General features: G+C 43.7%; 1 protein-coding gene across 5 annotated transcripts in view; it reads right to left on the bottom strand.

The window, feature by feature from the left end:
- Window positions 1-14,494, bottom strand: part of METTL8 (methyltransferase 8, tRNA N3-cytidine) — a 54,963-nt gene that overhangs the window by 15,826 nt on the left and 24,643 nt on the right. For all 5 annotated transcript variants that reach the window (XM_084812628.1, XM_084812654.1, XM_084812664.1 and 2 more), the window contains 3 exons: window positions 6,669-7,021; window positions 5,857-5,906; window positions 3,018-3,081 (listed from right to left, as the gene is read on the bottom strand). In XM_084812628.1, coding sequence (XP_084668754.1) covers window positions 3,018-3,081; window positions 5,857-5,906; window positions 6,669-7,021 — 467 coding nt within the window. The remainder of the gene's footprint in view (window positions 1-3,017; window positions 3,082-5,856; window positions 5,907-6,668; window positions 7,022-14,494) is intronic.

Genomic DNA, 14,494 nt, shown 5'->3' on the forward strand with positions numbered 1-14,494 from the left:
CTGTGGCTACCTTACATCAGGAAGCTGCCTGATACAGAGTCAGACCGTTGGTTCTTTTAGCCCTACCTGGAGATGCCAGGGGATGAAGCTGGGACATTCTGCATACGGAGAATGTGCTCTGCCACTGAGCTACAGTCCTTCCACAGAGTGATGGCCCTGCAAAGAGTTGCCCTAGGCAACCACCCAGCTGCAGCCTGGGCTAAAAGCCTGCCATGTTATTTCCGTCCTTTATGGCAAGAGCAAAACCAGTTGTGCAGTCTTGTTCTAAAGTGTTGTTCTAGAGGTTCAGGCTGGGTTAGTGTGAACATGGTGAGCCATGAGAGTGAATCCCGAGCTCCTGCACACCTCCCACTGCATATGAACAGAGAGAGAGAGAGAACACAAACCAAATATACTATCCTGAGTTCCCAGGAGAAAAGGTGGGACATAAATATCATCACCCATCACGTACAATACGAATATGTTTATATGATGTGTATATGTGAATATGCCCAATAACCATGACACACATGTGTGAAGAAGCTCCAACTTACATGTAACATTCTACATTTTGTGTATTTTTATATATTTTTCAAAAATGTATCTCCTGTGTTTCTTCAAAGAAAAGAAACAGGGTAGTGCAAAGAGGAGCACTACAGCAGCAGAAATAGCCAGCAAAAAGCAACCACCAACAACACATCAAACTTATCACATCAAACAAGGAGGGGATGTCTGGCTGTGTCCAGGAGGTTGCAGATTCCTCCTTGAAAGAGGGAGTGGTGCTGGCCTCTTTAAAGGAGGCAGTCATCAGGCTACTCCTGAAAAAGCCTAACCTGGATCTGGAGGATGTTAACAATTATAGGCCAGTGGCCAACATCCCCTTCCTGGGCAAGGTGCTTGAGCGGGTGGTTGCAGGGCAGCTCCAGGCACTGTTGAATGAAACGGATTATCTAGATCCATTTCAATCAGGCTTCAGGCCTGGTTTTGGAACGGACACTGCCTTGGTCGCCCTGTGGGATGACCTCTGCCAGGAGAGGGACAGGGGGAGTGCGATCCTGTTGACTCTCCTGGACCTCTCAGTGGCTTTCAGTACCATTGACCATGGTATCCTTCTGGACTGGTTGTCTGGGTTGGGAGTTGGAGGCACTGCAATGGTTCCGCTCCTACTTGGATGGCCGATTCCAGAAGGTGGTGGTGCTGGGGGATTGTTACTCTGTGCCACGGCAATTGTGCCATGGGGTTCCACAGGGCTCTCTTTTATCCCCTATGCTGTTCAAAATCTACATGAAACGCTGGGGGAGGTTATCCGGAGGTGTGGGCTGAGGTGCCATCAATATGCGGATGACACCTGGCTCTATCTCTCTTTCTCATCAAACCCAGGTGAGGCAGTGGCTGTTCTGAATCAGGGCCCGGGCACGGTAAAGGACTGGATGATAGCCAATAAACTGAAACGCAATCCAGACAAGACAGAGGTACTGTTAGTGGGTGGTTTGTCTGCCCGGCTAGGTGATGTTCAACCTGTTCTGGCGGGGGCTGCACTCCCCCTAAAGGATCAGGTTCATAGTTTGGGGGTGCTCTTGGACCCAGAACTGTCACTTGAGGCACAGGTGAACTCAGTGGCACGGAGCACTTTTTATCAGCTTAGGCTGGTATACCAACTACGCCCTTATCTGGACAGAGCTAGCCTAGCTACAGTTATCCATGTTCTGATATCAACTTCTCTGGATTACCGCAATGCGTTATACATGGGGCTGCCTTTGAAAACAGTCCGGAAACTTCAGCTAGTCCAAAATAGGGCAGCAAGATTGTTAACCGGAACTGGCAAACAAGATCATATTACACCAGTACTTTTCCAGCTGTGCTGGCTGCCAGTCCATTTCCGGGCCCAATTCAAAGTGCTGGTATTAACATTCAAAGCCCTTAACGGCTTGGGGCCAGGTTATCTGAAGGATCGCCTCTTTCCATATGCGCCTGCCCGGACCTTAAGATCATCCTCAGTGGCCCTTCTCTGTGAGCCCCTGCCAAAGGAAGCGAGGCAGGTGGCTACTACGAGGAGGGCTTTTTCTGCTGTGGCACCCTGGCTGTGGAATGAGCTCCCTAGTGAGGTTCACCTGACGCCTATATTGTACTTGTTCCAGCACCTCCTTTTTATTCTTTTATTTATTTAGTCTTTTAGCTTCCTAGTCTTTTAGCTTTGGTGCTTTAAATCTGTATTTTAAATCTCTGCATTGCTGCTAGGTTTTATTCTGGTTGTACTGTTATATTGTGGTTTTAAGCTTTCATATTTTATATTGTTTTATGCTGTGCTTTGTGGTTTTAATTTTGTGACCCGCCCAGAGAGCTTCGGCTATTGGGCGGTATAGAAATGAATGAACAAACGAATGACAGTCAGCTTCTCCTGTAGGCCCCCAGAAAAAAGCCATCTTTCATCTGGCAGCAAAGTCACTTAACAATGGGGCCAGGTGGGCTTCCCTCAGGAGGGCATTCCAGACGGTTGGTGCCATGACAAAGAAGGCCCTGCCCCTCACGGCCAACTGCCACACACTATTCAGGAGGTGGACATGGAGCAAGACCTCCAATGTTGAATGGTGTGCATAGGGAGAAACATATGGGATAATGTATAGGCCCTTCTGGTATCTAGGCCCAAAGCCATTTAGGGCTCTTTGTCGCACCCCCAGACCAAGCGACTGCAAGAGGCACCCCCAGAGGCACTGCTTCATAGCACTTTATCTGTTCTCTGTACAGAGATGCCTCCCTTATCCTGGTGCCTTCCAGATAGGTTGAGCTCCCATCATTCCTGACCAGGAGAGCCCCACTGTCCAGGGATGATGGGAGTTGTAGTTCGACAAATCTGGAAGTCACCAGTTGGGGAGGGCACCTCTGTACAGTAATGAAGTTTAAGGAGAACAAAGAAGTAATTCTAAGCTGTTGTTGTGCTTGGGCTCTGTGTCTTAAAGATGCCTACTGTGCTAGTTACTGAGCCAAGGGTCAGAGTGGATGCCGCATGGTCTCCAAAATGAACACTGCCTGTAAAATACCTTGATCAGCTCCACTGCTCCTGAAGCAAAATCACAGCAATACAGAAAAACCGTAGGGTCGTGGCTGGGGGAGAAAAATAAAAAATAAATATTAGTTCCATAACTGCTTTTGTGAGGGAATTTTCACTGACAATAAATCTGCAGGTATATAATCCATTATGTCAGTTGGTTCTTGGGGAAAATGGGAAACAGGAGAGACAAGGACAGGCTGAAGAGCAAGGGAAGGGTGGAGGAGGGGGCAACCTATCTTGGCTGGGGAATATTTTTGGTACTGCTCGCTTGTTACGTAATGTCTGGAGCAGCAAGAAAGTTAAAAGCCATTTTTCCTGACCCACAACAGTGTTAACTGCCAAGGGGATCCCCTAACTGAAATGCTTTTAATTTTGGTGAGTTCTATTTTTGGAATGTTATGCTGGTTTCACTGGATCAATTATAAATACTCACACACACATTTTGTTTTGTGACTGACGTTGTAATGGCAATGACAATATATCTGACTGCTAATGCGACATCTCATCTGTGACAAAATTGCACTTGGAAATACTGACCAGAACGTAACACGGGAAGGGGATGCTGGCAGAGATGACCTTTTGATTTCATTTATTAGTATCTCAAGGCAATATGGAACCCAGGCAGCACCAATGAAGATTTTGTCATTTTAATTGTATCCAAGAATGAAAAATGCAGGCTGACTTCAACATGGTTCCTTCCCCCTCACCTCCATCCTACATCTGCTACAGAGGCAGCTCCAGATACTCGCTCACACTTGAATCACCAGACATGCCAGGAACATAAAGCAGCACTCCCCAGTTCCAATAAATACTTCTAGTAACTAGCAAGATTAGTTGTGCATGAAAAGAAAGAAGCGTTTTAAAGAATAAGCTGTTCACCTGAATGAAGAAATACTGAACTAAAGATAAGATATTTTGATCTAGTTTTCTAGTCACACCCCTTAAGAGCCACCAGCAACATCAAGCACATTTTTCGATTTGGAGCAATTACTTGGAAGCAAGCAGAACTACAATGGACAGAGGGCTGGTTCATGCATGCATATACTTCATGCTTCACCACTTGATGACTTGCAGCTGAGTGAACTAACTCCAGAGAAACAGTGCCCTGGTTCGCACGTAACAACAACCCAGAGTATGGGTTGAGTATGGGTTATTTTTTAATCATGTGTTGTCATTACGTGTGAACTCTGCATTATGGTTTAATTTTGGGTTGTTAACCATGTACAACCCAGAGTTCACGACCCAACAACAAACCATGAGTTCTCTTCCTGAGTTGTTCATGGTTAACAACTCATAGTCAAACCATGGTGCAGGCTTTGCATGTAACGGCAGCCCACTATTCAACATCAGCCCATACTCAACCCATTCTCTGGGTTGTTGTTACGTGCTACATGCAAACAAGGTCCTCGCTTAAGATAGATAAATAATACTCTTGGACAGGCCACGCACCTAAATTATTGGAATGTGACAACAAGTTACAGATCTGGGTCGCACATGACAGCAGGAAATCTTGGGTTAATTAATCTTGTGCCCGGTCTCATGCCCAGTGTGTGCTGCTGCCTTTTTGAATATGCAGTCTCCAATCTGCCCAGAGTGACATGCGAACCTGGACACTATGAGTTAACCATGGATTAAACAGCCCATAGTTAATCTAAGAACTAACCACAGGTTAAATGTAAGTTGTTTAACCCACAATCAACCCATAGTGTCTGGGTTCACATGTCACAAAATAACCTCTGATCAGGTCAATTGGAGGTTGCATATTCAAAATGGCAGCAGCATGCACTGGTCAGGCAACTCAGCAAATTTGCCGCCATTACATGCAATATAATTGCTGATTTGCCGCCATCATAAGCAAACTGGCCCATAAAGGTTTAGTTCAATGAACAAAAGCATTCCATCCAGATATATCCTTAGCCCACAATTTATTTTTCTCTGTCTCTGTCTCTCACTCTCACACACACTTCAACAGAGGAGCAAGATCTGTTGGCAAATTCCATTCTCCACTGAAATATATGGGAAGGCCTAAGTGCAGGAGTACCATCTGTGCCTCACATTAGTTTAGCACAATGGATGCCTTTTCAAAAGAAGTTGAGTATCTCTGCAGGGGGAAAGAACGCTTTTATGGTAAGGGTAGGCAACCTATGGTCCTTGGCCTAATTTCATGCTAGACTGGCCCAACGTGGCCCTCAGCCTAATTTCAAAAGCCCCCCGCATGGAATAACTTCAGATCTCTGGCAAGAGCAATCTGTCTCTTCTCTGGCAGCCCATATTTAGAAAAGATGTCAACTGACAAATATTCACCATTTGTATTCTCTCTGAAAGTTGACCATGGCAGATTCATTACTTGGGGACTGTAACATCAAGAGGGAAGTTCAGTTAGCAAACACCACAGACAGAGCTTTCATACTGCTTCACATCACCTCAAAACACAATACTTTTCAAATGGAACCACTTTACACGTTCAATGGTGAATCATCAAGTACTGAGCAAATGACGGGAGATCAAGTGATCAACATGCATGTCTAAACCAGGCCACTGACCGAGGACCTTTTGGACATCTGTGTGTCAAGAGCTGGTGTTTAGCACTACTGAACAGGTTCAAACACACACCACAGATTACATCTTCATTAGCAATTGACTCAACCAGAAGAATCAGCTTTCTTCATATCGCTAATGGAGACGAGTCCTTGTGGCTGTAAGATCAGCTGAGCAAACATACTACTATCACTGCCAGGGAAGCTCCTTAACACAGGTTATGGCAAAGCAGCTATTCTCACAGCATTATTTTATTACTTTTTGCTCTGGACCAGGGTGGGACGGCTTACCGAATAGCTTTCAAAATGGGGAAAACACTGTTTCCAGCACCACAACCAACCTGGAAGTAAAAACAGAAGCAAAAAGCTAACTTATGAACACATTAAAATATATCTTTCAACTTTTTTCAAATACTATTTATTTATAATATATACAGCTTAATATAACTCTCCAAGCAGCTTACATAAAAAATACTATAAAAACCAGTTAAAATACATATATTGCACAATTTAACAAAAAAACAACTACAACTTTCAACAACAAAAATAAAACAGCTCCCCTCAAAATGTTGCCTAAGAGCAATGGTTTGAGGGGAGGGGCTTCAACTTGTTTGACATGTCAAGAAGTTACTTACCGCAGCCACTCAAAAATTATGGATTTCTTCTAAGATGCTGCTGCTTTATCTCTTTTTAAATATGTATTGAAGTGAATATACACACAGAAAATGACATACAAAAGCTATAACCAGCTCCTGGTCTTAACAGAGAAGCATGAAATAAGGCACAAAAGAAGTACATATTTGAAAAAGATTTGAATCAGATTTTACTAAAATGCTGCTACGTTATCACATCCCAATGTTTTATTCAGAACAAAAGCACTGACATTCAGGATGTTCAACTAGGCCTGGAAGAAGATTAAGTATTCAAACCTCATTGGGTTTTAAAGAACAGTTCAAGTTAAGGAGAGTTTAACTTGTTGACCCCTTTAATCAAAGCTGAAAATCATACCCTTAAGATAGTTAGCCACATATATATACACAATTCTTCACAAGCACCAAAACCCAAGAATAGAGCACTGGATGCAGAATGAAGGCCTACAGTACCTCTAATATTCGGTAAGCAGCATCACTGCCGGGGAATTGTTCTCCAAAGCACTTGACACTTTGGTCATCAGCTGCAGAGTAGTCATAGCATGGGCTGAAATTATTTCCGTGCACAGAAGAAACTTTTACAACAGAATTATCTTCACAACGATGGTCGTCTTTCAGTATTTCAGTACATCTCATGTGAGAGAAGTTTTTTGTTGTTGTATCCATTTTTCTATAATGGTTACACTTTCCTTCTGGGAGAATTTCTGGGAATTCCAAGAAGAGCCAGTTGCGATCTTTGAAAAAGTTGTTCTTATGGGTCTTGTAAAATTCATTCCAATATTTACTAGCTTCACTCTCATACTTGTCTAGATTTAAAAGTAAATAAATAAACACACACATACACATAAGAACATAAAAGAAGAGAAATGCTGGATCAGACCAAGGGTCCATCTAGTCCAGCATTCTGTTCACACAGTGGCCAAATAGCTGTTGACCAGGAACCCACAAGCGGGACACAAGTACAACAGCACCTTCCCACCCATGTTCCCCAGCAACTGGTGTACATAGGCATAGCACCTCAGGTACTGCAAGTAGCACATAGCCCTCAAGCCTAGTAGCCATTTAAAGCCATCCAAATTGGTGGCCATCACTAAATCCTGTGGTAGTGAGTTCCATACTTTAGCTATGCACTGTGTGAAGAAGTACTTCCTTTTATCTGTCCTGAATCTCCCACCAATCAGCTTCATTGGATGACCCTGGGTTCTAGAATTTTGAGAGAGGGAGAAAAATGTCTCCCTATCCACATTCTCCACATCATGCATCATTTTGTAGACCTCTATCATGTCTCCCCTTACCCTCCTTTTTTCCAAGCTAAACAATCCCAGCTGTTGTAACCTTCTCTCATAGGAGAGATGCTCCAGCCCCTTGATCATTTTAGTTGCCCTTTTCTGCACTTTTTCCAGCTCTACAATATCTTTTCTTAGGTGTGTTGACCAGAACTTGACACAGTATTCCAAGTGTGTTCACACCATAGATTTGTATACGGGCAGTACAATATTGGCAGTTTTATTCTCAATTCCCTGTCTAATTATGCCTAGCATGGAGTCTGCCTTTTTTACAGCAGCCGCACACTAGGTTGACATCTTCATTGAGCTATTCACTTCAACCCCAAGATCTCTTTCCTGGTCAGTCACTGGTAGCTCAGATCCCATCAGGCTATACTTGAAGTTGGGATTTTTTGCCCCAACAGGCATCAATTTACATTTGCTTACATTTAACCACTTTTGACATTTAGATGCCCATTCTCCCAGTTTGGATAGATCCTTTTAGAGCTCTTCACAATCCCTTTTTGTTTTAACCACCCTAAATAATTTGGTGCCATCCGCAAATTTGGCCACTTCACTGCTCACTCTGAATTCCAGATCATTTACGAACAGGTCGAAAAGCATTGTTTATTTATTTATTTATTTATTGCATTTCTATCCTGCCTTTTTTCCTCTTGCAAGGAACCCAAGGTGGCTTACATTATCCTCCTCCTCTCTATTTTGTCCTCACAACAACAACCCTGTGAGGTGGGTTGGGCTGAGAGTCTGTGACTGGCCCAAAGTCACCCAGTGAGCTTCATGGCCTGAATGGGGACTAGAACCCGGATGTCCCGGCTCCCAGCCCAACACTCTAGCCACTACACCACACTGGCTCTCATTGGTCCTAATACAGATCCCTGTGGGACCCCACTATTTACTTCCCTCCATGGGGAGAATTTACCATTTACTCCTACTCTATGCTTTCTGTTCTTTAACCAGTTACAGATCCATAAGGGGACCTGTCCTCTTATTCCATGACTGCTAAGTTTGCTTGGGAGTCTTTGGTGAGAGACTTTGTCAAAAGCTTTTTGGAAGTCCAAGTAAACAATATCTACCGGATCACACCTGTCTACATGTTTACTGACAGTCTCAAAGAACTCTAAAAGGTTAGTGAGACAGGCCTTACCTTTGCAGAAGCCATGTTGATTCTTTTTCAGCAGGGCTTGTCCTTCTATATCCTTACTAATTTTATCTTTAATAATGCCTTCCACCAATTTACCCGGAACAGATATTAAGCTAACTGGCCTGTAATTTCCCAGATCTCCCCTGGATCCCTTTTAAAAAATTGGTGTTACATTGGCCATCTTCCAGTTCTCTGGTACAGAGGATACACATAAGAACATAGCCGACACATTACAAAATGCAAAAAATAGTTAGAACTAATCACTGCCCACTTGAGAAATATGTGAGCATGAGGGCCACATTAGGGCCAATTCAATCTGGATTTTTGATTGCCTGTGATAAAAGTGATTTGCATTAGATTGGCTACATTCACATATAACGCTAAACCATGGTTTATGTTAAGCATGGTTTGTTGCTTTAGCTATGAAGTGGGTCTGTCCGCACATCACTACAGCTCACCAGGAGTTAATTTACCCATAGGGGCTTTTGTTTTGTGTGGGCACCTGCAGGTGCCATTTTTGCATGGTGACCACAGGCACCTGGCTTGCCGTGCTGTGTGGACCCAGGCAGCAGGGGTTGTTTGAGAGTCAGACAACCCTCAAATAACCCTAAAACAATCCATGGGTTATTTGAGGGTTTCCTAACCCTCAAACAACCCCTGCCGCCAGGGTTTGCACCACGCAACAAAGCTACAGTAAGCCGAAAGCCCATGGGTAAATTAACTCATGGTGGGCTGTCATGACATGCAAACAGGCCCACTTCATGGTGAAAGTAACAAACCACAGTTAACATAAACCATGGCTTACCATTATGTGCTAATGGTTTGTTGTTGAGTTAAAACTTTGGGTTGTTTCTTCCTCAACAACCCAGAGTTCTAGGTTCGCACCATCATGGAGCACAGCCTAGGATTGGGGTGTTATAAACCAGAAACAAAGTGGTAGTGTGAGTGGTCAGGGGGCAGCGCACTCCCTCACTCCCACATGACCCCAACTAACCACGGTTGGTTGTTACGTGCAAACCGGGTTGTAGAGTTAATACACAAACACTACCTTCCCTCAAAAAATGCAACAGCTCCTCCTTGCTTCATAAGCATGCTTGAGAAGCCACTGCCCATACTAATAAGCACACACCGTGCTTGAAAGTCCACCAGTTTTGTCATTCTTCTTTCTTTCTGTATGGAGGTCCTTCACCATCTCCTTTTTGGCAATATTGCAACACCTCGGAGAAATGTTGTCTTTTATTTATTGCTTTTTGCAGTGATTTCCTAGGACCTAAAATGACCTGCTCATTAGTTTCAGCCTGGCTCATTGTTAACAATAAATAGGTCAAAATGTGCTGCCACATGCAGAAAGAAGATGAAGCTTTTGGAAGAAACATTATTGGCAACGCTCACCTATTCCTATTTTAAACGTACAGGCATTCATAGCAGGATAAAAAGAATGGTTCTTCGAGTTCAATATATCTCAGCAATAGGCTACTGCCTGCACCCTGATTATTTAATTTCTGCTGAATGCTAACAATGTTTCAATTAATCTTTAAAAGACTAGGAAGAATGTCATTTGCAAGTTTGACAGAATATTTCTATTTTAGAAGCTAAGCGGAAAAGTTATATGAAAAGTAAACTGTGAATATGTATATTGTACTTCATGGGAAAGGGAGAAATTGGGGAAAGGGAATACAAATACACACACACACACACACACACACACACACACACAAAATGTGATTTGCACAATGAATTAAGAGAAGCAACAAAATGCACAGTCGCTACAGCAGTTTTACAGTGTAAAACTACAACTCCCACTATGCCCCAGCCCATCTAGAGGGCACCAGTGTGGCTATGCTGGGGTAACCCTTATCCACATTGACATCACACTGTAATCTGAGCAGGGTTTGCCAGCGTGTGGCCTCACATTTGAGCTTCTCAACAGATCTTCCTCTACCTTCTGTGCCAACTCCCGCCTGCACCCATACAACGAACCCTTTTAATCTTCACAGGAATGGCAAAATACGGTGCTATCTCCAAGTAGGAAGGTGCTTTTTAAAGTATGAATACTCCCAGATTACAGACTGGAGAAATGAGGCTGAGCGCTCATGAACTCTTCAAGGTCATCCCATGGCTGAGGAGGAATTTCAAATCAGGTTTACCTCATCTGGACCCAATGCTCTTATCAGCCAAACTACCACACTGGCTCTTAAGATCACAAAAGTATCGAACTGTTTTCAGCTATGCACAGAATTAGAAAATGGCAGCCATGTGTGTAAGGTGCCACAACCCCCTCCCTCTCCAAATCATCTAATATGACTTACTCATGACTTGACATCACAGTGTTATACTTTGTTCCCTTTCCAACCCACCCATCGGTGGCAGCTAACAATGTGGAATAGGGGCAAGGGTGCACACATAATCTTGTGACATGGTTAAGGCATAAGAGAGATTACAGAGGAGGAAGGGGGAACTAAACATGCTGTTGCCATTTTTGTAGCCACAAAATTAATGGAACATCTAGTTCCACCCTGTAATATGCAGATTATTAATCAAGTAGCAATGAAATAGATATAGTGTAATCGCCAAAACAATAGCTCATGATATATAGTTCATCACATAGAGTTTAATTGTCCATCTTCTCCATTTCTACTTGCTAATGTAGCAAGTTGGTATGTATTAAGATATTATGCAAACTGAAGTCCTATTCCCATGAAGATTTATGAATTTTCCCCATCCCCACCGGTCAATTTTGATTAGTAAACTTGGATGGTATATTTAAAATTCTGTGCACTGAAGCCTATTTTCATTTAGGTCAAAACTGGCCGGTATTTTAAATGGTACCATACTGATCTTTGGAGGGAGCGATCCTATGGCTGCTAGTCAGCAGCTAGACAGCCATAGGATATCTGGTTTCCCGGAGAACCGACCTTCCCACACTCCCACGCTGTGGAACAGCCCCATCCTCCGTGCTCACAAGAGGAGCGCAGAGCGGCCGAAAAGGGGCGTTCCTGGAGGGCATTCCAGGGTTGGGAAGGCGGAAATGCCTGTATGACACATCCAATGTGTCATACAGCAGCCTCCTCCCCAGCTTGGCCTTCCTGCGGCTAGACAGCCGAAATCAGCTGTCTAGCTGAAAATGTAGGGCAGGAGGAGCGTGGAGGGAACGATCCCCTCCATGCTTCTGCTGCCCTGCATTGGATAGCTGGTCGCCTCCAAGTTTGGAGGCAGCCACCTATCTGAATAGGACTGTGCCCTAAATGAACATATTGAATATTATCAGTTATCAAAATATCATGAAAGTTTTTTAAAAAAAAACTTCCTTGATGGTCAGCCACAGGGTGAACTTGGGCAAAATTTGGGGACAATTTTGCTACAACATGCAGCTTTTTAATGTGCAGATTTTCCTTTCAGGTTAGATCTATTTTTCTTCCACTAATAGTGCAAGCCTATGATTATCTACTCAGAAGTAAGTACCATTGAGTTCAATGGGACTTACTGCCAGGGAAGTGTGTACAGGATTGCAGACTTAAGCATCTCTCTTAAGTTCCCTACAGGGCACCTAGATAACATCTGATAGGAAAATAATTTATAACAGGCTCAAAGTACTACTTGAAGTACCTTTCTGTGTGTGCAGGTAGGTAGTGTGAATAGGTTAGTGAGAGTTAAATGGAGAATGTGCACAAGCACTAGCTGTAATTTCATTACCAGTTGTGAAGATTTAATTTTTAATTGTTATTTCACTGCATTTTAGTCAGTACTTGATGTTTTTAATTGCTTTAAGTTATTTGGAGAGCTACATTTTGGCTGAAAGACGGAGTAAAAATGTGAGAATAAATAATATCATTGTCTCATCATAAACTATTGCCCAATCAGTCCAGACAAGACAAGTGGTTTGTGGTGTGTGGCCCACTGAGCATGAAGTTACAAAAATGTTCTGGATGAGATCATGCTCCCCCAAAAAGAATAAGCTCACATTCTGGGAATGCTCCTGGCTGCTCAAGTGTAAGCCCCACAGGTTTAGATTGTTTGCCAGCTGCACCCCTCCCTACCATTGCTCTGGTAACGTCTAGGCTTGACTGCCTTAAATGCTCCACGTGGGGCTGCCCTTGAAGACAGAGAAACATCAGAAGGTCAGGCTATTTGTCCATTTATAGCCTAGTATCTCTCCTGTGATGGGCAGCGGTGCTCGAGGGACTCAGTCAGAGGTCTTTCCCATCTAATCCTTGGTGCCTGCTCTTTGTTTATAGTAATCTGAATTGTTTTTATTGTGTTTTGTGCATTCACTTTGAGTTGAGTTCCTAAAGAAAAGTGGGGTATAAATGTTTAATTCAATAAACAAACAACTGGGGATGCTAGGGGCTGAACCTGGGACCTTCTACATACGACAGAAGTGCTCTACCATGGAGCTACGTGGCCTTCCAAGACCGGCCCAAACCATGATGGCTCCGCTGCTGCCTAGAGCTGGCCGAGTGGTGCATATTGCACCAATATTAAAGGAGCTCTACTGGCTATTAAAGGAGCTCCATGGATCATCACTTAATTTTACAGCAAAATTCAAGGTCCTGATGTTAACCTTTAAAGCCCTATATGGCTCGGGTCCAGGATATCTGGGACGCATCTGCTCCCACATGTTCCCCCAACCCAACATGGTCAGCTCTGAAGATTATGCCCTGCTCAGAGAGCCAACGCTGCTAGAAGTAAGACAGACCCCAACTAGGTATTGCATCTGTGTTGTGTTTCTATTGGTTTATTTCATAACTGTAAGCCACCCTGGGGGTTCCATAGGTCCTTTTCAGAAAGCTTTGAAGGCTGCTCTTTTCCACCAGGCCTTTGGGACAAGGACTGATGTCTGTTTACGTTTTGCCTCCTGTTTGTATGATCTCTTAATTAATGTTTTAGCTTTTGAATGCTACAATGTATTGTTGTAAACTGCTTGGAGAATTTGAGTTGAAAGCTAAGATGGCTGAAAGGGAGGAGAAGCTGAGGAACCTTGTGACGAAGGTGAAAGAAGAAAGTGCAAAAGCTGGGGTGCTGTTAAACCTCAAAAAAACCAAGATTATGGCAACCAGCTTGATGGATAACTGGCAAATAGAGGGAGAAAACGTGGAAGCAGTGACAGGCTTTGTCTTTCTAGGCGCAAAGATTACTGCAGACGCTGATTGCAGCCAGGAAATCAGAAGACGTTTACTTCTTGGGAGGACAGCAATGACAAATCTTGATAAAATAGTGAAGAGCAGAGACATCACACTGACAACAAAGGTCCACATAGTTCTGTGCGAACTGTGGTGCTGGAGGAAAATTCTGAGAGTGCCTTGGACTGCAAGAAAATCAAACCACTCCATACTCCAGGAAATCAAGCCAGACTGCTTACTTGAGGGCATGATATTAAAGGCAAAACTGAAGTACTTTGGCCACATAATGAGAAGACAGGATACCCTGGAGAAGATGCTGATGCTAGGGAAAGTGGAAGGCAAAAGGAAGAGGGGCCGACCAAGGGCAAGATGGATGGATGATATTCTGGAGGTGACGGACTTGAACTTGGGGGAGCTGGGGGTGGTGATGGCCAACAGGAAGCTCTGGCATGGGCTGGTCCATGAAGTCACGAAGAGTCAGAAGCGACTGACCGAATCAATAACAACAACAACAACAACTAATTCTTTAATCTCTATCCCAATTTTCTGCCCCAAAATGGCGCTTTGTGGTACAGTCCTCACTAGAACTTGCCTCTTTAGACTGCAGGTGAGGAATTTTATTTCTGAATTCTATTCTAAAACCCTTCTCCCTTACATGCATCCAGGCATCCAGAAGAACAGTGCCACATACTATTTTTGGCATGCTCCCAACTGCCCTAGATTCTACTGCTG

This window comes from Heloderma suspectum, chromosome 1 (genome assembly GCF_057233095.1).
Source record: "Heloderma suspectum isolate Gila_16-S chromosome 1, 16-S_ref, whole genome shotgun sequence".
Classification (NCBI taxonomy): domain Eukaryota; kingdom Metazoa; phylum Chordata; class Lepidosauria; order Squamata; family Helodermatidae; genus Heloderma; species Heloderma suspectum.